Raw genomic sequence first — 25333 nt, forward strand, 5'->3', positions numbered from 1 at the left:
CCTAAAGGAAGCTTTGATACAGTAGGTGTATGATAGCCACAGTGTGTGGCAATATGTTACATCTCGAAAGTTCCTTGGTTACAACACCTTTAGGCTATAAAATAGGATAAATAATATGGGCCGTGTCGCGGCAAAACCTGTATTCGTGACAAAATTTGACATTTTTTGTTTTCTATGGATTGATAAAGACTGTTCTGTGCTTGTCATTATGATACCAAATTTATAGATATAGCCCCATTACTTACAGAGAAATTTTTATTTTAGTAACAGCACTGCAGAGGTGTTTTGACGTTAACAACGTTAACAGCGTTTTCAAGTAAACCGCATTCAGATGTATGTTACATCAAAATCCACACTTATAAACAAGACATGAAATAACATTTAAGAACGCATTCATTTTGTTAAAAATATATTATCAGGTATCTATGTGTTCAAAAAATAGTTGTGATTAACATTAAACTGTAAACTAACATACGTTGCTTAGCAACAAAGTCCACTTATATTTACATCGACCAGCAAACCATACAGTTAAAATCATTTTTTTCTAAACCAATCTCACATATTTTCACAACATATCATTTAGTTTTTCATAGGAATGCACACATCAAAACAAATATTATCAATTACACCATTAATACATAAACCAACAATATCCAATAATAAAAATAATAAAATAATTTCATTTTGTTGAAATGTTAGATTTTTATTTCCCAAAAGTGCTGTTTTTAAAAATTAAGAGTCGAGTAATCTTTTATAATTTTTATAATTATTCTTAGCATGTTCACAATTTATTTATCGTACAGCTTATATTGAATGCAGAATTCTTCGTTTGCCATGAATTCTATAGAAACGAGCAGAAGTGAATACAAATATTTCATTTGATATGAAAAAGTGTTATTTAAATGTGTTATAAATAAACCAATGTATTCAAACAGACATTGAAGGATATTCAAAAAGTACTGAAGAATAAGTTTCAAGTTATTTGTCATTCGCCTGTAAATATTGACATAATAATGTGTGTAATATTTCGCCGTAGATGCGATAGATGCGACGACATAACTATAGTGATGTTTCTGGGCAAGGGCAAGTAGCATCCTTGTTAGCATCGCTGAGATATGGCCTGACAACTTTGTACAAGTACTCCTGTCTGTTTCGGCTGAGTCCTTTGGCCTCTACAATCTGCGGTTGTTGGTATGGAATATGGACGCCATCCATAGTCACTGTAATCTTGACCTCTGGACATCCGACTCTCGTGCGCATTGTGACCACACCTGGCTCTTCCGTCTTCATGCGGAAGTACTGATATTGTCTGAAAATAAAAATAAATACTATTTTGGCAAACATTTTAATACGTTTGGATAGGACACAAAATTATGATGCATTTGCGAATAATATTCATTTGCATTGGTAACTATAATTGAAGACAATGTGCATGGTTATGTCCGAGTTTTGTTTTTCTTTCGCTTTGTATTGCACTTAAGGAATTTTAGACTTTTCGTTAAACATCAGTATAAAACCGTTATACAGAAAAAAATATTAACAATTCTACTCAGTGGTGTGAACATTTTCAACCAATTATCATAGGCCTACGTTAGTAAATACCTTATCGCTGGTACAGGACAAAACAGTCGGGACAAAAACCCTTTCCAATCCCACCAGTTCCATGCCGGATACCTCACTGCTTCATTGGATGCTGAGGACATATTCACCATCTGGGTCAATGAGTCCATTGTCTCAATGTTCGACCTCCTGAATTTTAATGATCAGATTGCTAGTATTGTCAGGAGAAGAAATGTAAACTCGATCTTATTCTACATGCTACATAAATAAAACACTTCATACAAGGAAAATTTACCTTTTTTTAAATTCTTACACATACAACAAAGGCGGCTTTTAGGTACCTGTAAAGTTTCTTTAAATGCCCAAATCCACTGTCAACCAGACACCTGGCATGTCCTGGTATTTGCATGTGGTATTCTATCACGTCATGTCTGCCGGTCATCACACGCCATGTGAAATAGCCAATGAGGTAGCGGTTCTTGTTCTGACATGTAAAATATTGCAGACCATATGTTAACATTCTAAAAATACATACTAAAACGTTTCTATATTTTTTTCTTTGTTATTAATGTAACGTTACACTTTTTGTTAAGCCTACTTTAAAAGAAAAATCAAACAATTATTACCATATGCTATATAGTCATAGATATAAATAATGTTTAATTGTTAAGAACACAATATTTACTCATATGTTTGAAATATTTATTCAAATATAACTAAATGAATCATATGATTGATTACCACTGGATAATTTTACAAAATTATACCTGGACAATTATCCGCATGGATGAAGCATGTCGATTCACCACGCCCTTGGGTGTCTAGCACCATATCCAGCATCGAGATGACAGCATTGGGTCCGTGTGTTTGGGTACCATCTATGCCCATAGTTTCACTTTCATCAATCAAAAAATTGAGCTGTTTAGGCAGTCCATCTATCCGTACACCAAAAATCTGTACTTTGCGAAGGGACATGAAATAAATTGGCCCCATTTGCCGCGAGAAGTGAGGAATGGATACATTTTGACAAAAATCAAAAGTATAGTGGTTTGTTCTTTTATCAGAACTTAATATGCATGTTTCCTTGGCACGCTTTACACAGTCATTATAAAGTTCTCTTTCTTTTTTGGCATTTATCACATGTTGTTTGAAGTTTTCGGCAGCCTCTTACTTTTCACTCTCTTCTATTGCCTTCATAATGTTCTTTCTGTGGCCTTCACATGTTGCGCAAACATCATCCCTAGGCGAAGCTATTCTAATGTGACACAGACAGCTTTTCCAAATTTCACAGAAAGCAGTTCGCTGTAAAGATCTAACCCCAGCCTCGCGACAACTTTCTATATACTCTTTATAAATGGTTAGTTTTGTTTTACCACTGTCAAGATAAATTGGAGGAGTATTGTCGCTTCCTCTGGGAGCTGCTGATTGGGGGATACCATACGTGTCCGCATAATTTTGCAAAAATTCAACCACGCGTTTTACATCATCATAAATGACGGCTTGTGATGGTTTCTTTCCTACGTTTCCATGCTTTCTTGGCAATGGACCATTCTGCTTATAATGGTCTACAAGATTTTCTAAAGCTGATCTACCAATGTCATTAACCAGCATTAACGTTTTCTTGCAAACTGGCTTTTGGAATGCATTGTATGAAACCATCGAACGTTTCCTTGGCTTCCCTCGTTTTGTAGTCAGGTCATTTCCACACTTAAGATTACTCATGACAATAATATCCTTCTCTGCCTTTGTCAATTCTCTCATGTTCAATATATGATGGTATACCTGGCCAATTTCAAAATTAACAGTACACTTACTCTTGCAACCACATTCGATCTCGAGAAACTGCCTGACAGTTGCATAGTCAGCGTCCATGTCACCACTGGCGCATGCACCACTGACAATGTATGTATCGTCCACATCACTTTCATACTCATCACTGTTGTTACATACAATGTCATGTTGGTGAATGAAATTTCTGGCTCTACAATCAACACTATTTGCTGCTGAACTGTTTTCGTCCTCACTAAATGAATGATCATTTGGGTAATTTATATAAGTCCCATCATCGGAATTTGAGCTCACCTGAGATGCCGATGGAGTTCGCCCAAAGTGGTCGGACAATAAATTGTCCAGTTCCTGGAAACGTATATAGTCTATGCAAATTATTCAAACATTAAATAATCGATACGTGTTTCTTTACGCGAAATAACATAAATTTGTTTTTGCACTCAGTCATTGAATAAAAGTAGACAATGTAGATCTATATGTGCGATATGCAAGCTATTTCCTACCGAAACAAGGATAATAAGTGACAAAAATCTTCCAGACTTCTATGCAATATTCTTTCCTGCATATTAATCTATTTAAATCTATTAAGTATTTGGATAAATAATAATTTAGAGACTATGGTCGAGTTTATAATAAAAATCGAAAACAAAAACTAACAAATAACAAATACTATTTTGCTTTGAATTTTAAAAACTGTTTAGCCTTTAGGATCGGCACAACAAATTAGAATCGATCGGGTTCAATATTGGAAAAAAAACTTTTTGTAGTAACCCCATGGTTCCAATAAAAGGTTGGGACAAACTCTTACAACAATTCATGTACAAATAAAAATAACAAACTTTTAGTGTGATAAGTTATACCGTAAATACATTTTCGTTCACTGAATATCTTAACAACGTTTAACATGGTGGTTAATTTGTAAACACGTCTAGTTCGCTATATTCTATTAAATATTTAGATCAAACCAATTTTGCAAAATAGCCAATAATAATAAAATATACTACTTACTTCTATTTCATTATCCATATCACATCATTTCATACTTAACACAAATATAAAACTGTCCAAAACAGCTACACAGATCCACATGTTGCAGTGATGACGAAATCGCGCAAATTAAATAAAATGTTGACGTCACTTTACAGAGAATTTACCAACGTCATTACTGATGTCACGGATACAGGTTTTGCCGCGACACGGCCCATATAAAGTATAATCATAAACACTAAACATAAAATGTACCGTTTAATTCAAATACAAAACCTCGGCCTGTTTATGATATGTTAACTTACAGCTCTATTATTTATATAAACAATACACTGGTTATTTTAAGTCCGTTCAACGTATTGTAATATCAATTTTGATCACTTACTAACCATACAACAAGCAATAAGGTAAAACGTCTATGCCCCCCCCCCCAACTTACATAAACTGTAAATGAATAACATTTCCCATATTTACACCAGAAAGCAATACAAATCAAATGATAGGTAATGAATACGGCGGAAACAGTTGTTTTGTAAACACCATGTCAAATATAATAAAATGCTTACTTCATGTAGTACATCGAACGACGTCTTGCTTTCCCCTCGTGTAACCATTCCAAAATGTGCATTACCGAACATCCCACCATCTGATCACCGCAATAGAGAAATGCTTCTTTAAAGGAATGGGGGCATAATACGAACACGTGGGTCAATTAATGTTGTATTTGTTATTAATAATGTATATATGCGATAAACAAACTATTTAAAAAAGTACTCTCGTTAATAGCTTTAATGTTTTTCAGACAAAGTCCGTAGTATTTATTGAGTCTGTTTGTCATTTAAAATACCACATAGGAGTTAATGACGTTCTGATTAAGCCACTTAATCTGAAAACACCAAATGTGTAATGATAATAGTAAGCACAAACTATACAAAGTTTTGGCATCGCCTACATACCGATACTGCCAAGCGTTTCCTGCTGATATATGCACTTTGTTTATAGGATAAAAATTATAAATAGTTGAATTTCAAAGGGCTCCAACAAAGACGCCGGTGTTCGTGTTGACTTCTGATAAATGTCGTTAACATGATATACTGTGGTTTTGAGCGCAGGAACATCGGAATGACATTAATAAAGAGTCAGCATATATTTAGAACAAAATCAATGATCTTAGGCGCGATGAAAAACGATTGAACACGATATGAAATCTACATTCTTATATATTCGATTCTCGTAATGATAGAATTGTCGCATATCTCGTTTTAAGTAACCATGAAATGGTCTGTCATTAATTTTATGGTGACGATGGGGGTGTCAGTTATTAATATTTCAATTATCATGACAGTGTCAGTGGTTCATATTTTGATGGCAACGGAATTGTCTGTGATTATGATGTTGGTGACTACTTGCATTTGATTAAGGGTCTGAGTGACAACTTATCTTTGAGTAAGATTATAGTGATTATGACTTGTTAAAATAAAATTTACAATAAATTTGAAATTGTCTGTAAAAAACAATCTCATTACTCTGATGAAAAAATAGGGACATCGTCATTTGCTATTATTAAGATTCCATTAGCTATTCTTTGTGTACTAACTGTGAATCAATGGTGGTTTTTCCGATATCATTTAAACCTTGTTTAAACATTCAATTCTTTGAATTGACCATTCCAATCATCATACTCGCGAAGAATTATTATCTATTTATGTTACTTATTCGCTATTCCTGTGTCAAAATTTGTCGCAATTTGAAATTTGTGTGTAGACTGGAAGTATGATTTATCTCCTATTTTAACTGGTGGATCACCGCATGTAAATTCTGACGAGTTCTTAAAGCTCGATTATTTCTCAACCGGAATATAAAATAATATTCGTTTGAAAAAAGCAGTACATTGCTAGTCATACGATTTGAAAACCATGTTATGATTTGAAGTATAAATTATTGAAGTTGCATTAAGTTAAGACTTTGATAAAATAAACCATCGTATTCGGAATGATTTTGTTTTGTGTGGACCTTCAATTAACCTGTAAAATTAAAACACACGCATATTAATCTGCTTTAGAAAATCGGAATAAAAAACTAAAACATATGGAATGCATCCCGTAAAAGTTAAAAACTACGTTTTTAACGTATTTTAAGCAATTAGACCAATAATTGTGGGCAACTATAACATGTAAGAGGTGTTTGCACATTGCAAGGCAATATTTAATCACACCACCTAAACATTTAGTCAGCAATATAAGGAAGATGCCGTCTTGTAAAAAAACCCATATATTTTGGATGTGTGGGTCAATTATTTAACAACACACTTTCAAGAATATCAATTAAATATGAAATACTATTCACCTGTCAATTCACGATGTTAGATTACTATTATTCATACTTCTAAACAATTAGATGTGAAAAACAATCTTATGCAAATTGTTTATTTGCATAATGACATATCAACGTTGACATTACAAGAGCATGCTGGTATTAAACAAATGCGTATTGCATTATTATGTGTGTTCTTTCACTTCCATGCGCCTTTGTGCTTCTTTACATCACGTGGTGGCACATACTCGTATGCTAATTGCATTTGTCGTTTCTTGATAAATGTACAATCACATTCTTGCATGTCAATGAATTAGCATCCATTTAGCATCATGTTTACACATTTTCCTATCTCTTTATTGTGTGTACATTACAAATTTACAATAGTAATAACACTAGAAATTACTCTAGTAATTACACTAGTATTTAACATTTTTACACTTGAAATATAGCGAGACTAAAACAACAATATTTTACAAGGTATGCCGACTATGAAATAAATCTCATGGGGAATGATACGTGTTATCTGTAATACTCTTAAAGCATATATCCAGAAATATCTGAAATAATAAATCCCAAGAACTATGTGTTGACTATTAAACCACTATTTTTTCCGAAAAAGACCTTTTTTAAGTCAGTAAAGCTAGAAGCAGGTTTATTTTATGTGCACAAGCTTATTGATGTTTAGTAAGTACATTTGTCTTTAGTTTAAATCTATTTATTTGAGCTTGATTGCAAAGAAATCATCAGTATAATTCGAAACTCTCTCCAGTCCGTTTCCTGGGACTAGAACCAAGTCTAAAGTCTGAGTCTTGAATTATAGTAAAATATTATTAGCCTATAGTCTCAGTATTTTATCCTGTTAAGATATCATCAGACGCATTGTTATATCAACAGGTATAACAAGATCCATCAACAACTATTTACTTCATGTCGCATGACGATCTACGGGATCATTAGAAATTAATGTTTAACACGTAGACATAAATTCAAGTGATTGTTCAATGTCTTAAGCGTTGACACATTAATTCAAATGGCATCAAGATTTCTTTGCGTGGAAGAAACCGGCTGCATCACTTTCATATTATATGACACTGTTCAAAATAAGTATATTCATGGATCAAACGAAAAGGCTAATGACACATTGGTTGTTGCGTTCATCACGTAAACTGTAATTGGTATATTTACGCTGAAACGGCAAACAATGTATCATTATCATATTCGCCATCAATCCTGGTCTTAATTTTATATTACAAAAATCATATACATCTTAATCACGCTAATCATTTGTATGTATTCAGCTTTTGGTCTGTATTAAAACAATACAGCTCTTCTTAACCACTTATTAATTGATCCCGTCCACTAAAAAGTTTACATTACTTCTCTACTACATCAATTATCAATTGCTTTCGTCCACTAAACGGTTCACATTACTTCTCTACTAAACCACTTATTAATTGCTTCCGTCCACTAAACGGTTTACATTAGTTCTCTTCTAAACCACTTATTAATTGTTTCCGTCCACTAAACGGTTTACATTACTGCTCTACTAAACCACTTAATGTGTATTGCTTTCTTCCACTTAACGGTCGAGACACTCGTTTTCGTTAAATATATCAAGATGGGTTTCGCTCAGAATAAATACTATTTTGGATTAGTTCACTTTAAACTTCACTTCTTTACATTATATTGTGTATAAATAATGACGTCGTCCTTCGTGTTCATCCCGATGCTACATAATTCTGTTTAACTAGCTCTATATCAACGGTACCATCATTATAGGATTTAATTTAAACCTTGATAATAATCGCAACTGGTTGTTCACGACGTAAACCGTAGAGATTTTTTATCTTCAAAGACCCCTTAGATTTTTTTTTTGTAAAATATTCATTTACTGAAGAATAATTTTATTAAAGTCACACAAACTGTAAATACGATTGCACGTTTAAACATGTCAGCTCGTTCCTCACCGGATTTGCATTGATGATTTTTATCACTGCATTTTGCAACGTTCACACGTATTTTTGTCATATATACGTACAGCAAAATTTGGTAGCATATGTAACTGAATTTGTTTGCATGTAATATTATCTGAACTTAAGATAAGCATTTGTGGCGATGAAGAAATTAACATAAAAACAAAGTGTACAAATCGTTGCTTCAACAGAATATCACTAAAAGGTCCTTTATTTGAGGTCATTGACAGATTGCCAAACATTTAGACACAGAAAGAGAATACAGGCCGGACACAAACACCAATTAAAAGGCGCATTTAAGTGTAAATAAAGTTAAATTTCCCAAAATCACAACCAAAATGGTACTGTTATAAAACATAAAACGTTTAATTAAATTCAGTTTATTTATTAATTGGACGTATGCTTGCTAGAGCAAATGTTATGTGACTCTCAGAAGTATGATGAAATTACACAGATATCAAATACATCTTGTTTAGTAACATTCTTTTGATGAAAATGAGTTTATTATTCAGCTAATTGTCATTCATACCCAATAAGAAGATGTTACGTTGGTTGTTCAAATCCAAAATACATAAATGTATTGGATATATGCTTCCTAAATGTTTAAATGTTTAAATGATTTCTTGTAAGAAAATTTGGAACGTTGTTGAAACTGAAATCTACCAGCAACACTGAAACAATAAATTTGATTCGATTGTAAACGCGCAATGCAACAGATGACGTCATTTTATTTTTTTTCAAATAGAAAACTATGAACTCTTATAAATCCACAGGGAGAGACATTTGAGTTATAATTATATCAATTTTGAAATAACTAGTTTTTGTGCAGATGAAAATAATCAAAATCCCAATATTATATAATATTTAGTACGGCACAATATATTTGATGAAATAAATGCGCCCGTGGGAGCTGAAAAAAAAATAAAAAAAGTACAATTAACTTTACTGCACATACGTTTTATGCGTCACTACATAATTTATTGTTCTTCGACAAAAATAAAAATATCAAATTACTTGATGATTATGTTGTGTTACATCACTGTTACATGGCAGGAGATACATACAAGTCGCAATAGCAAGTCGAGTCATGGATTGCTCATGTGTCATATTTGAGACGTAAATCAAATTGTACGATATTAAGCGTGGTATTGAACTGCATTCCCGAACCAACTTTAGCAAATTAGTTTTCACATCGAACAATACCTAAACATATGCTTAATGAAACACCATTGCAACATTATATTGTCATTTAATTTAAGTGGTCGTTAAAATTGTCATACGTTGATTAAATTAATCCCATTTTTTATCTCGCCGTATTATATCGTTAACAAAAATGTATATTGTTAAATGCGAATGTGAGAAATGTGTTTGTTCTGTAAAGTTAGTTCCGTAAGTAATAAATCGTTCGCTTTTTGTTCTTTTGTATGCCATTCTACTTTTCACTGTGAAAACAGTATCCTATGAATACCATAGTTATATTAATTTTTCCCTGGCGCAGAAATATGTTTTTGTCGTGAAGGTAAATAGTAATATTTATTAATTCTACTAACCAGACGATATGCGGCTTTATAAGATAATTTATTGGTTATACTTCAATGGAATATCCTCGTTTTTCGTAAAAAATATATGCCAAAGGCAAGATTTGGTATGGAGAAATGACGTACGATTGGAATCAATACAGCATTTCAGTTTTTGGAGTGGTCTCAGAAACCTTTACTTCAATCAAACATAAGTTAAAGCATCTGTACAACACTCTGAAAAATATAATTACTTACACGAAAATGCGTGTGTAGTTTGTTTTTAATAATAAATGTTTTCATTCAGTTGTTGTACGTACCAATTCGTAGATTACCGTCAAAATAGCGTCTCTACTTATTCATAGATCGCAAACATTGAGCTGACAATCGTCAACTCCATTCCGATACATTATACATTTAGATGTTTTTCTTTTATGTGCATTCATTTTTTTTCCTGCATTTTTTTGCATATGTTAAACGATGCCAGAATTACATCATTATTGGGGTAAGATTCAATTGATTTAAACCTCTTTTAGTATTAAAAGTAAAGATTTCAGGGTAATGTTATCGTTATATAACATTTTATCTTGTTTGTTTCTTCACTGAAATTAATCATCACACCAGTTTCCCATACTTGTATTTTCCTTCAACTGATTCAGCAATTTAAGACGAATCTCGTGTAACGAGCACAACTAGAAGATATTGATGTTCGGGAACAAATTCCGGCTGGTGTTAGTGTGGATGTTGTATGTATTGCCCTGTTATGAGTTTGTTATAGTGCACTTAATATTTTATCCAATGTACCGGTATTGGTATATGTAGGAAGGAACGATTAGTTTAAAATATTCGTGCAATTAGCTGGAAATATCCATAATACATGTATATTTGTTAACTTGCAATCGAAGTCCTCAAAACCTTTGACAATATTACCAGCCACATATACACGTATGATACGATATGCACTCCTGACCCAAAATATATGTTCAGCAAATGTGTATCATGTCACACATGTTAATTTTTATGAAAACTGAAACTCCAGAAAAATATAAGGAGATAAATTCCTATTTATCACCGCAAGTCTTTTATATAAGGCAATCGACGGATCACCCATGCGATACATGACGGTTTATACAACACGACATTAAGAACAAACATGTTCAAAGCTTTGGTCGTCGCCCTAGAACGGTCAATGTAAAGAATTGGCGAATTATACAGATTGAATGACGCGTCGAACCACACTTCAAGTCAAGAATTAATTACTCACATGCACGTGTAAATACACATTGACCTCATACATTGTTTCAAATTAAACAGCAATTAAACATAATTAAAATGAGATTTAATTGAAAATGTAAGTACTCAATGGTTAAATATGCACAAGTACAACATTAAAAGTTTGTTCTGAAGCATAATGAAATAAGGTAAATACAAATATCAACACAATTCCTTTTTGTTTATCACATATTATGATCACATAGTACAATGCTCAGATCATTGTAATGCATCTCGCAAAGAAACCGTAATGCAGGGTGTAAAAGGCCCACTAACACAGAATATATTTGCAATAACTATATTGTATAATTATTTCATTAATCAATATTATCGTTTTAGACATCATCAAATTAAGACGAATGTACACGATATGATACGAAATCGAACACTTCATGAAATTGTGGTTTAATAAAATGTGTTTTTCATATATTCTGTCAACTGCTATTGTCAAATCTCGAACAATTTAACGTATCATAACGTATCATAACGTCGTATTCTAGCCTGAATTCTCAGAGCAAGACCGAAATTATTACGTGTGACATATCACAGTCGGAACGCAGCATCATGTACAACTCCTGTCTCTCCAGAAGCAGAAAATGCGCCGAAATCCCACCTTGAATCGTTTGTTCATAACACCGTAGATGATAGGGTTGCAACAACTATTTGCATATCCTATTATTATTGTAAACATGCGGAATTCTCTTGGCACATGTCCCGCGTAAAATATTGACAGTAGCATACTTATACAGTAGGGTAGCCAACATATTACAAATACAACAACAACAATAATGAGCGAAAAAGCAAGTCGTATCTCTTCTCGTCGTCTAGACGGCGACTGTCGCGATATAGGAATTTCCATGTGAACATCGTGTTCAGGCCCTTGACCGTTGATTTCTATTTCTGAATTTGAAGGTACGACAAGCGACACGTCCGAGGATGGTTCAATTGAAATTGATGGCTCTGGTGACCCTCCGCTTGAGTGTGTTATTTCTGACGACTGTTTCCAGTTTTGATAATTAAGTCTATTCATTGGCTTCTGGTTTAATGTTGAATTTGGTGACTTTGGTGAACTCACTTGAACATTAGAAGAACTGGGTTTTAATGTATTGTGAAACGGATCAAAGTTTGCTGCAGTTAATAAATCTACAATAGAGTGGGTTTGTGCTGAACTCGGTTCCGATATTGAATGGCTGTTGTTGTAAGATACAAATGGTGAGTCTGTGGGTCTTGTTTGGTTCTTCTTTTCTATCATAGACCTAAAAAATGAAACGATTAAAGTAAATCGTTTAAACGACACAAGATTTGATTCATTTGATATGTTTTCTCGTTTTGTATCAATGGTTTTCCGGTTTCTTAAACGAAGTCTGCTGGCCCTTACGGTTCTCAAAATGAACACATTGCAAACTGACATAACCATTGAAAGGAATCCCGAAGCAACATCCAATCATGAAGAACGCGTACTACACGTGGTTCTGCCAATCAGTGAAACAGAACGAATGCGAGGGCGTGTAAACATACTCAGACCAACCAATCAGAGGCGGCAGAGAGAGTAGAATCGAAAATATAACAACACCTGAAAAAGAGAATGTCAAATTGTCATGATAAATGTTATCGTAGATATTATAAGCTTTAAATCGTGTCTTACGTGTTTTAAAATAAAATACTACATTTTACGCAATAATTTATTTTTAAGCTCTCGATATATTCATTGAATGTTTGAAGTCTATACTTTGAAACAGTTAACAAAAATAACACTAAAACTAGTAAAAAATTATTTACGCTATAATAAAATGCTGTGGTCGCTATTAACTTTATAATCCCAAATTCAGCCGTCTAAATCTTTTCAACTGACTGAGTGTGCTGAATAACATTTATCCCATTTTCACCGCGACATTGACGGTATAACACGTTGTGGAATATACTTGCTTGTACTCAACACTGTAGAATATACCTGTCGCGTGCACGGACTACTTTTTAAATAACGTCATGCGATATGCGCTAAAATTAGGTCGATATTGTTTGGTTCATTGATCGAATTTTAAGGTCACCCATTAGAAGAAAATGTGCATATTTTGCAGAAAAATATATATATGACATATTCACCAAAAGAAATGTTGAAATAAAATATAAAATTACACGGTTTTAGTTTTGACATTTTTTTTATTTGTATTTACTTTACCACTGAATGATTTTTCATAAGAAACAAAGTCGACAAAACTTAAGCTTCAAAATTATACGACCTTAAACCTTTAAATCTAGTCATATAACATAATTTTTCGCCATCCGTATAATGAATCAGCTGATTGATGGCGTCATAAAATGACATACTTATTGCGTCATTTTCCCCATTTTTTTGACGATTTATTATAAACGCGACTTATTTCACATGTTTTCTACATGTACTGTATGTCGACATATCTGAATTGTCAATTGATCACATTTTCCTTATTTCGTGTAATGTGCATTGTTTATAACCAAAGCATATACTTTTGACATTTAACTTAATTATTAAGAATGTACAACAAGCCATACACACATCGCACAGTTCATGAATAATCTGCTATGTTTGCTTTCCTATTTTATTCACGTTAGGCATAGAGCCGTGTAAAGTATAAGATGGTCAAAATAGCACCACACTGGAATTCGGAACGTCCCATTTTGTACACGGGTATTTTCTACTCATTTATCTGTTGTGTACTGGAATGTTTTCAATTCTTTGTGTATTTATATATTAAATTATTTTCTCGTACAATAAGGGCATTTACCATAGATAAATAAAACATTGTGCAAGTTTAATCATAATTATGTTTGTATGCAGAAATCTGCAAATGCAACCGAGTTTACCAACGGCTATTATTAGATAAACTGCTCCGGTTCATTTGAACAGCAGTAATGTAGAGTACATGACGTAGCGTGTGACGAAGAAAAAAGTTTATCGCGTTCATAAACTCATTTTAATAAAGTGATAGAATGGCATAAGGGTCTTTATTTAACTATGCAAAAATAATTATTGACCCTAGATGCAAAATCGTCAATTATTGAGTTAAATGGATTATTAGATGGATTTTAAAGGATAATTAAAGGTAAGATACTAGTTCTTACATGTTTTGATTTTTGTTTGTACTTTTGTCGTTCCCTGTTCTCGGGGAAATGATTTTAACATGGGCGCCATTGATGCATCGGATCACACACGGCATACCCATAACATTATATAAAAAACACGTTCTGCGCGTCCTTAAATTCGTCGTCCGAAGTCGAAAAACGTATTGCCCTGTATATTTTGTCAAATAAAGTGTCAGTCGCTGCAATTGTCTGTTTACTCGTCAAAATTGTCAAGGTCTTCGATAGCTAAAGAAACTTCAGCGTACAGTTTATTAAGTATTGACAGACCTGTACAAAGTCGCGCCAGTCAAAAATCATAAAAAGCGACATTTAAAGTTACGGTAGCCAGAACTAGGTCGTCGATGGTGTACATGCATGTTGACATCGACAGCATTTTGTCAGGAGCAATCGCCGCCATATTTGATTTTGATCATTTTCTTTCGAAAATAAAATGAATTATAGTAAAGTAAAATCTTCTTTTCGCGGTCGTAATGTGTTAAAATTCGCATACTGCGTAAAATTGAATGTAGGCATATGGTGATATTTTTACTTGTTTTACAGTTTGTGTTTGAATTTTTTAAAGACTATTTTGCGTACCAGAACAAATACATGTATATCACTACGCATGGTTACATTTGTTAGATTTTAAGCGCTTTTATGACTGAATTAAAATTATTGTAAAGGTTGTTAGATCTATTTATGTTAAATGTCACGTTGAAAAAATCAAATGGGATAAATTGAATACTAGGATTAGCGTTGAATACAGAGAAGTTTATGTTGCTCGGTTCGAACACCGAAAGCGCTCGCCAAGGCTCGCGCTTCCGGCGTTCTAAGCCTCGCAACATAAACTTCTCTGTATTCAACACTAACCAAGTATTCTCTATATTCATGTTTCTGAATCATGTTTAACGTTGGATAACAAATAACTATTTTAAATGTAGCATAAAGACAGGCTGAACTTGTCAACGTTTTTAAAACATAACAACATTTCAATGAACGAACTATTCATTCGAATATTAACCCTTAATTAGTCAAAACAAGCATTTTCTAACGTTAGAGGATAAATAAATTGAATATAACATATAAATGAATATAATATGACACAAAACTCACCTATAAGCATGAACACAGAGTTTGGAACCGTGTAGATGTCCTTGAACTTCTGTGGATAACACACCATGATGTATCTATTTATAGAAATGTTACATAACGACAAGACGCTTGTAACCAGTGTTACCATGTTCAGGAACCTAAAAACTACGCATCCGCTGTGCGCAAATTCCCATCGACCCTTGATTATCGTATACACCGTGATTGGCATTTGTGTCAGACCAACGAGCAGATCTGAAATATACAATGAACTTCTTTGTTGATAAATACAGATCAAAATATAATAATAAACTGAAAACAACAAACACCCTTTCTTTCCAGGTGGATTGTCAATAAATTGTTGCACCAATATACTTGAATTAACAACTGATTATATGCTCATTATTTATCAACTCAATACTTCATTAAAACGTTTCCCCGTATACAATGTTACTAGCTAGTGAACGTTGTTATTACTTTACTATTTCATTACAATGTCTTATCCTCTATTAAACTTTGTTGATAAATAACGATTAAATATGTTATCCTATTACCAGATGAAAATCGATAGAATAACAACGATCGTATAAACTTTAGCTTTATACTATCGCAATTTTTAGATCAGATTTGGGTTTTTCCAAAAATTGGAGATTATGTTTTTGTTAACTACGGAAAGATAAAATCGCCAAAAATGCGATATTTTATAATTATTAATGGAAAACAGTGGGAAATAATAGGATAATTAGAATATTATGTGAGTTTTGGATAAAGATCACGTTTATCATGCTCGGCTCGAACCATGGTAGCGCGAGGCTTGCGAACATGGTTCTTAGCCTCGCATGATAAACTTGATCTTTATCCAAAACTCACATAATTTTCTCTATATACCAACTTGAAAAACACCAACAACCGTAATTATTTTATTGAATTCCTTTATTTAAAAAAGAAAAGGGGTCAGTACAAAAATATTTACGACCAATCACTACACAAAGTATCATAAGGGTTCGGGAATCGAATCCGCGATCCTTACACTGGTAGTTATGTTTGTTTTAATCGCAAGAGATGAAATAAAGCAAATTTAAAGTAACATTACTACTAAAAATCAACGAACATTCCGTACACTTGTTCGTAAAATGAACTTAACCAATTAGAAATCGGTGTTCCTTATGGCAATTGCCGAAATTTCAACGCCAGATGAGGTCTGGTACAATAGATGATTGTAGATAAAAAATGCTTGTTTTATTATTGTTTTGCATATCTATTCATACGACACAGGAACAATAAAATGGTGTTCGTTTGTCGTATGAATAGATATATTCGCGGGAATTAATTGTGGCCACAAATAAATAAAAACGAGCATTTTGTATCTACAACAATCTATGTAATCATACCACATCTAGCGTTGAAATGTTGGCTATTTCTAAAAGAAACACTAATTGTTACGGTGTTAACTTTATTTTACGAAATACTTAACGAAATTTTCGTTGATTTTGAGCGTTATAGAAACTTTAAAGTCGGACTGACAAGGATATCACAAACAGTATGGCGTTGGAAAATGTGGAGTGTGTTCACACTGCAGACACGATGTATCTGAAAGGCATGTCGATACAAAAAAAACATTTTTAGTTTGATTTAGCTAAATAATAATTAAACTACAAACATGATGTAAGAAAAATTGACTTTGTCATATTACACTTGCGTTCGCGAGGATAATGCATAAAACATTACATGAGCAAAATCGGGTAACTGCCATATGAACAATTTGGGGGTTTAAAGCGGTACAATGCTAGCCTTATTTAACAGGTTTCACAAACAAAAAATCAAGTTAAATATAAACGATTTTAAGAATAATAAAATAAAGTATTGTTGCACTATATAATTCGGTACATTATTCTTTTAATGAAATAATCCAAAAGTATGCATCGTTGATACAAATTAAGTTAAATTCACCGTGACCATAGCAGGTTTCAATCGGTTTGTTCCTCGACCTGACATTTGCATCACTTCCTTTACCACTATTTTTATTCAGAACTTTACAGTTGAATAGTTTATAGCAGAAATGCAGACATCTATTTCATTCAACTGGTTTTCCATGGATACACTATGGGAGTTTGTATATTACTCTCTTATTTATTCTACACAAGGGTAACCCAATTGCAAATTTAATATTTTCTTCCAAAGTAGCGACAATGCAAAAAACAAGTCAAAGTTGATATTAAATGTCATTGTGTCGGATAATATCCATGCAAATATTTGATATCAATTGTCAAAAAGAAGAAAACGTTTTTGACATGAAAAAGTCACAACGTGAACAATTGTCAAACACACATAATACTTAAGCTACTTTTAGCGTATTGGTGTTGTGACCCTAAGAAAGCAAACACACATTTACACATCTTTTTATTGTCAGATCAAATAGGCAAACTATAATTACATAAAATATGAAAAAATTCTAAATCACCAGAAGTAAGGCTACACGGTAACTGTAGAAGGTACATTCAATGCAAACAACTGGACCTGTAATGCACTGTGTGAGCGAATTTCATTTATATTTGTCTGTGTTTTATTTGCCATGGACACAGGTTCCGTAACCTTATGCACATCTATGTTTAACTATGTTTTTCACATATGTCAAAACCAGAAATACAGTTGAATGAAATGTCGATATCATTTTGTTCCACACCAGTCACACATTCCGAGAATAAAGAGATTGCGTCACGTGTTTGAAATGCAATTTAATCGTATTACATTTTTTGTATTATTTGACCAACGTTTAGCCAGGATTTATACCAATCGTCTTCCAAATACGTCGGATTGGTAAGAATTAGTACATGTTTATTGTATTGGTATTACTGATGTTTCATATATCATGTTCCTTCATAGTTGTCAGACAAGTTTAAACACGCTTGATATAGCTCCAGTCTTCATGCTAGTAATTATTTTGAAAATATCACTTTGTTAAATAGTTAATTAAATTTGCCTTCTGTGTAAAATTAGTAAGCGACGACCGACAGTTTAACCAACTATTATACATTCAAAAATGTACCTTTGTTCCCAACGAAATCGGAATATTCCTTGGATAATAGTTTCTTGACTTCATTGAAGATTTCAGTACGTTGCTTAAAAGGGAAGACCCAGAGGCTATATTTGTAACTTACCTGCAGTTGCCAAGCCAAGGATGAACATGTTGGTCAGATTACGAAGTGCCTTTGACCTCAGCACAACAGCAAAGAGGCAAACGTTGCCCACAATGGTTGTGGATATGATGACGCACAGCATTGTAGTCCCGACCGCTTTCGATGCCGTCGAGATGCTATCGTATGCTGTAGTCAACGTGGGCACTGATTGCGATGTTGAAGCATTTACTGACGAAGTCGACTTTGGTTCAATAGTTTGTCAGTGTAGCCGATCTGATTTAATATAACAATCATGCTTGAATAGAGAGTAATATTCACAGTGAAAATGTAATAAACATGAAACTCTAGAAAAATTATAGTGAGAGTAAATGTTTTACAGCTTTAAGTATACGAATTTTGAGTATTGACAAATATTATGCAGAATAAATCATAAACTGGTAAAATTGTTTTTTGTAAACAGATACAATCGAGGCCTATTAATCAAGATCTACATAACATTATTTGTATCCAATATATATGAACATATTTTGAACTTCAGATGTTCAATAGTGTCAAAAACAAATTTTTTAGTTCCCTGAAAAATGACACGGAATTGTAAAAATGATAAATATATACTAAGCTTATATTAAAACAATTCGAAAAAATACTCCTAAAAATATAACATTAAGAATATAGTTCTGTGTATGGAAAATCATCACTTAAGATCTATACATTAATTAAGCGTGTGAAACGCATGTCACCTAATATTCGTAAACTACGTTTACTACTGAAGTATTGTTGAAATACGCTGTAATACTGAAAAACAAAGTTAGTTATTGTGGTAGCTCTTTAAGTTCTGCTTTCTAAATTACCAGTTGAAGGCAACACATTATCTCCATTAGTTTCTTGCCCTTTGAATTATTTAAATTGTTAACATATAATAGGTTTAAGCGAACAGAAATATTTAATTACATTTTCTTTCAAACTAAACGAAGGAACATATTGCATATTGATATTTCGCATGCACAGTGTTTTTTTCTAATTTTCTCTCGAAATTAATAAAATATTGTGGAAACAATATAAAATTGTAAACGTCCCCATTGTGGAAACGCATTGGTTGTATTTTTAGTAAGCGAGTGATTAAATATGAATGAATCTAAATATTATCCCAAACCATGAATAGAAAATATAATAAAATCAAAACATGAATGAGTACAAAAACAGCCAATAATGCTGCTTTAAAAAGTGTTAGTTTTCTGTGCTTCAAAATGAATTTCAATTTGTGTAATTCATATTGTTTTATCGCATTATGTTTGTAATAAAATCACGCAGCGTTTAATACTCAACAATCAAACTCCTAAAGTTATCAGAGTAAATCATAATTACCGCAAATTATTTATAAATCCAATAATGCACTAACGCAAAACGCTTTTACAATATACTTACTTTTCAAATCATGCTTTATATGTGAAGCTTTTTTATATCCTTCAACAATAACCCTGGTTAGGAATCATCGGAAAACCCTTATATTAAAACACACAAATCAAAATTACAATTGTAATATTGTTTGTTCAACACGTGTTCATGACATATACACACATCATTAAATCCGTGTATGTATCACCAGCACTAAAGGCCGAGTGATTTAAATAAGCACTGCTAATTTATGAATTAGTTTATTGATATAGATTCATAATTGCTATTTCCTGCACTATGATCTTAGCATTGCAAACAACATACGCGTACCATTATAAATTATGTCCGTATATCCTTGAGCAGATGTTATATTTCATAAATTCCTGATTAAAATGATTCCCTCATCAAGAATTTCTCGTGAGTAAATACAACAAATATAAATTATATATGTAAATTCACAATACGTGTATATAAGTTTTGAATTTAAAAGTCTGTACCACCATTTTAACGCTTCGAATTTTCTTCATAAACCTAAACAAGGCTAGGTACGATAATATATATATATATATAATCATATTGTTTACATGTGAGTGAAGAAAACCGATACCCGACTTAGACATTTTAGCCGGTTTATCAAAGCATTTTCCTTTGAATTTTATGAAATGTTTAGACGAATAAGGCGATTACACATTTACAGATTTAGATACAGACCACGTTCGTAAGTACGTCACATGCGCGTGACTATGTATGCTATGTATGGGTTATTTTATTTCCAATTAAGCGTTTTAATTGCACTTTTGTAATGTTAATGTGCGAATATTTCAGTCCCGAATAAGAATTTTCCCGGACTATGGACTACCACATGCGTCATGAGAACCCAAATAGCTATTAATTAACGTGACGTTACCAATATTCCAATTTCATTTTATTTATCAATTTGTAATGTAGAGGGCATCTGTTCAATGGTCAAAATGACGAAAAAGTATTTTTTTCCAGTTTTTTTTGTATTTATTTATACTTGTGGAGAACACACAGCTTATACATGAAAAATGAAAATGACGCCTAAATTCATCGCATGCGCATGAACATTTATCTTCTCAAGGTTTTTTAAATATCTTGTCTTCATACAAGAACTTATGGTTTTTGAGCTGTTTTTGCTTTTTGTGTACGTATCGTATTAAAGCAAAAGCATAAACAAAACAAAGAACGTTTGTTGGTTGATGAATGATACAAGAAAAGAACTGAGACATGCGAATAACACCAGCCAGGACTCAAGTCCTGACGCAGAAGCTGACCAGACCAGAAACCGATAGCCAAAATCCATCCATATTATAAGCAGAGGTGGAGGAGACAGTGCGCAAAGGGAAAGAAAATCTAAGGCATCGTTCCTTCCGAGCTGATCAAGCGCGGTGGTGAAGGAACGCCTGCAGCAATGACGCCACTATGCCAAACGATTTGTGAGGAGAATAAGTGGTCGGATAAATGGATCAAGTCTCTGGTCATCTCCCTACCAAAAAAGGGCTACTTCAAGCTGTGCGAGAAATACAGATGAAGTGTTGGCGGAAGATCAGGCTGGATTTAGGGCTTTACGGAGCACTTTCATGATTGTGAAACACCAACCTGACCTCGTTCCTCGTTATGAGAGGATTTAACATTTAGGAATGGCTGGATTACGTCATTAAAGAAATCAACGGAAAAGCCAGCAGCGTAGTACTTATCAATTGACAAATGTTTGTGTTCGTCAGTTGTTAATTGTGTTGTCAGTAATGCCAATGCATTTTATAAATAAAGTATAACAAATAAATGAATTCTCAGAGGTGTTTCCCGTTCAATCTATATTGGTTAAGATGGTAAAGTTATACGACTGTTAATCATATTAGGAAATGTATTGAAACAGTTTATGATTTTTTGAGACAAAAGATAATTTTGGGGCAGCCGTTCACAATGGACATATAACTTGTTACCTTGGGCCAGTATTATTGTTCTCCTTTTAAATGTGAACATTCAATGAAATTGTATTTGATGTAATTAAAAACATGTCATGTTCTTGGATTTAATTATTACACATTTAATGATAAATTAAAAATATCTAGAGACATTTTGATGAATAAAGGGACAATGAATGATAGGTCAGTGTATGTCTCTTACATGTTATATATATCCATGTGTTTGAGTTTCGCATGACTTTATTTGTGTCTCTTGTCTTGTATGTGTCCATTTTGTATATGTGATGATATTCAGTCCCTTTAACTGTTTGCACGCGACCATATTATGTGATGGTAAACATGTACTGTCCAGTCGCAATGACCATGTTGTGCCGTAAAGTGTCGCAAGACAAACGTAGTCATATTTTACAAGTTTCCACAATTTCTGATTTTTAGCAGATTATTATAAGAGAAATTGTGTTCAATTAAAAAAAAATAACTTATGCGCAAAGTGCGCGTTTAATGTGTATTAGTTTTTTTAAAAATTAAAAGACTTTGCAATCTTGTTAACCCTGACTCCATGGGGTTAATGCTAGTTTTGTAAATATTAATATACTTTGAACTCTAGTAAACTCTTTTTGCTTTGCATTGACCATTCCAAGGCGGTGACCCCAGCTTTATTCATATTTTGTGTTTATGTTGGTTTGTATTGTGCTGTATTGTGCTGTTTTGTACTGTTTGGGCAATCGGTCACTTGCCTTAAATAAAGGACCAACTAATTGTTTTTAATGAAAATTAAATACTGCTCCAGCAGCTGGAGTTTCACTATTTTATATTGTTTCTAAAGATAAGTTGATTTCCTAAGCATATAGTGTATATTTCAGAAAAAATCTCAATGATAGCCTTTGGTATGTATATCAGCCAGGCTCCATGTTCGCCGTTGCTGTGTATATCGACCAGGCTCTTTGTTCGCCATTGCTATGTATATCGGCCAAGTTTGCTCATGCCTTTCTGTGCTTCGGTTGTTCGGTTGACCATATTCGGTATTCAGATATTTAATTTAAATGATATATATTTCCAAAATGCAAGTGTGAATGTTAATTTGCATTCTATCGCCCCATGGGTAAGAAAAGGTACCATCTGAAATTTGATTTTAATGTCACATGCAACCTTTTTGCAACCTTTATGACGCTGATGCCTATACTAGGAAGTGACTACCTGGTAAAATACAATAGTATCCTTTTGCTTCGAAAGTTAGAAGCGCAACTGTATTTGTTCGACTTAATTGAATAAGGCACGTAACCCAAAAATCTAAATCTACAACTTTAGAAGTACTGTACAGTACTATTTACTTGTTTCAGACTAGTAACGTTAATTCAGTTTTAGAACGGTAGTTTTGTGTATTTGCATATTTAGGTCAATATTCCAATGGCCTAATATGGTACACCCCAACTTCTGATCATTTGAGAAGTTCCGAGCATACCTCAATACAAATCCTTGCTGACATTACATACCACGTGGCAATGATCGATTCAAATTGTATATTTATTATTTTAAATAAATCTTGTATATACATTTGTTTACTACAAACATTCGTGTAGAAACGTGGATTGTAGTTAATTAAAACAATATTTTCCGGATCTGTGATGATTTAACAAAGTTAACGTCTAAGTGGTTATTAAGCGATATGTAGAGTTGAACATTCCATGCGTGGAAATTAAATGCTCCCAGTATAATATCAAATCGAAGTCGACGATCATAGATTACAAACACTCAACAAGTGCATAATGACAGCTGATGATACGCCTCTGCTTAATTACGGAATGTCCACATAAACTTTACTGTTCGAGTCAACCAGAACTAAACAATCGTTTACGAAATTTGCCGAATATCGAACACGAAATTTGACGAATGGCGCGTCGTTTATCAACTTTTGAAAGTTGCACTACATTGATGTGGGAATGACGTATCCCTAATCAGTAAGATGTCACGCTTTCAAGATTGATAACATAAGTCAACGGCACTTGTGCATCTACGTAACACAGGATTTTTACTAGCAAATAAACACTTGTTATTTATGATTATTTACGAAGAGCTATAATTTAAATGAAGGATCGCGAGTGTAAGATGGGAAAATGGTGTGCTCATGTTTCTGCTTCATGTATTTAAATGCAAAACTAAACACAGATTTTAAAATCATCAAGAGCTAAACCTGTACTGATTGTGTTTTGTTTGTTGCTGTTTTTAACGCGGACAGTATAAGTATATTTAGGTATCGTTGATGCTGGTTTTACTTGCTTTATGGTCAAAAACTGCTCTTTACCCTATATAGAAAATAAAACGTGCTGCTTTTTTCACCACACCGAGCAAAAAATGAATAATATTTTTATTTTATAAATTTTCAATTCTTCGGCAAAATTAACAGCGTTTTAAACTATAGATTTTCTTAATAGCATTTTCGTTTCTTGACATGTGAATATTTGTTCCAGAACTCAAACCTCAATTTCCTTGGAGAACTTTGAACTTCTGAGTTTGTGTATTGCTAGTGCGGACGACGTTGTCATGAAAATGAAACACACCTCAAACCAAATTGTGTTGGATGCTTCGGCGCTTGGAAACTTCAAACCATTGGTATGAAATCCTTGCATCTTTGCGCGTGCTGTTTTTTCGTGAATTTCACAGTGTATGTACATGGGCCGTGCTCTAAGAAAATAGGTTTAATGCATGTGCGTTAAGCATCGTCCCAGATTAACCTGTGCAGACCACACAGGCTAATCAGGGACGAAACTTTCCGCTTTAATGGTATCTTCTGTTTTAGAAAGTCTCTTCTTAACAAACATCCAGTTTAGGCGGAAAGTGTCGTCCATGATTAGCCTGTGTGGACTAAACAGGCTAATCATGGACGACACCTTACGCACATGCATCAACCCCCTTTTCACAGAGCGAGGCTCAAGTGCTTTTAACCAAATTCCCTTGGGCTCTTGGACCATTTTGCATCTGGGGTATTGAGGTTTACAAAACCTAGGTATTAGAACCAGTATATTGTTTTGAGTTTAACCAATGTATCGTGTGTATTTTAGTTTGACCAATTGACAACTTCCCGCTTTAAGGTTTAATCCGTAATGTATATATCTATTAATAGTATCATTGTTTCGAAGTTGGTATCCTATATATTTATTTTAGTAAGAAGACAAGTAACGTGTTTCTTAGAATGGACAGCTTTGCAGTATGTTGCTGGATTGTTTTAGTTGAATTGATAAAAAAATATGTTT

General features: G+C 33.3%; 4 protein-coding genes across 6 annotated transcripts in view; 1 reads left to right on the forward strand and 3 right to left on the reverse strand.

The window, feature by feature from the left end:
* Positions 1-377: 377 nt before the first annotated feature.
* LOC127863541 (uncharacterized) lies at positions 378-2496 on the reverse strand. Its single transcript, XM_052403092.1, has 4 exons — positions 2328-2496; positions 1902-2044; positions 1603-1749; positions 378-1309 (listed from the first exon to the last, which is right to left on the reverse strand). The coding sequence occupies exons 1-4, from the start codon at positions 2343-2345 to the stop codon at positions 1060-1062; spliced, it is 558 nt and encodes a 185-aa protein (XP_052259052.1). The 5' UTR covers positions 2346-2496; the 3' UTR covers positions 378-1059.
* A 231-nt stretch (positions 2497-2727) lies between these two features.
* On the reverse strand, positions 2728-4461 carry LOC127863545 (uncharacterized). Its single transcript, XM_052403097.1, has 2 exons — positions 4357-4461; positions 2728-3696 (listed from the first exon to the last, which is right to left on the reverse strand). The coding sequence occupies exons 1-2, from the start codon at positions 4372-4374 to the stop codon at positions 2728-2730; spliced, it is 987 nt and encodes a 328-aa protein (XP_052259057.1). The 5' UTR covers positions 4375-4461.
* A 7834-nt stretch (positions 4462-12295) lies between these two features.
* Positions 12296-20162, reverse strand: LOC127863542 (octopamine receptor 1-like). Its single transcript, XM_052403093.1, has 4 exons — positions 20107-20162; positions 18763-19014; positions 15629-15859; positions 12296-12986 (listed from the first exon to the last, which is right to left on the reverse strand). The coding sequence occupies exons 2-4, from the start codon at positions 18881-18883 to the stop codon at positions 12874-12876; spliced, it is 465 nt and encodes a 154-aa protein (XP_052259053.1). The 5' UTR covers positions 18884-19014; positions 20107-20162; the 3' UTR covers positions 12296-12873.
* A 3876-nt stretch (positions 20163-24038) lies between these two features.
* Positions 24039-25333, forward strand: part of LOC127863538 (chloride channel protein 2-like) — a 56099-nt gene continuing 54804 nt past the window's right edge. For 2 of the 3 annotated variants that reach the window (XM_052403086.1, XM_052403088.1), the window contains exons 1-2: positions 24039-24199; positions 24551-24692. In XM_052403086.1, coding sequence (XP_052259046.1) covers positions 24624-24692 — 69 coding nt within the window. In that variant the 5' untranslated portion in view covers positions 24039-24199; positions 24551-24623. Of the gene's footprint in view, positions 24334-24550; positions 24693-25333 lie in introns of all 3 variants that reach the window. The other variant, XM_052403087.1, reaches the window with a different exon arrangement.

Source organism: Dreissena polymorpha, unplaced genomic scaffold (assembly GCF_020536995.1).
Source record: "Dreissena polymorpha isolate Duluth1 unplaced genomic scaffold, UMN_Dpol_1.0 chrUn014, whole genome shotgun sequence".
Classification (NCBI taxonomy): Eukaryota; Metazoa; Mollusca; class Bivalvia; order Myida; family Dreissenidae; genus Dreissena; species Dreissena polymorpha.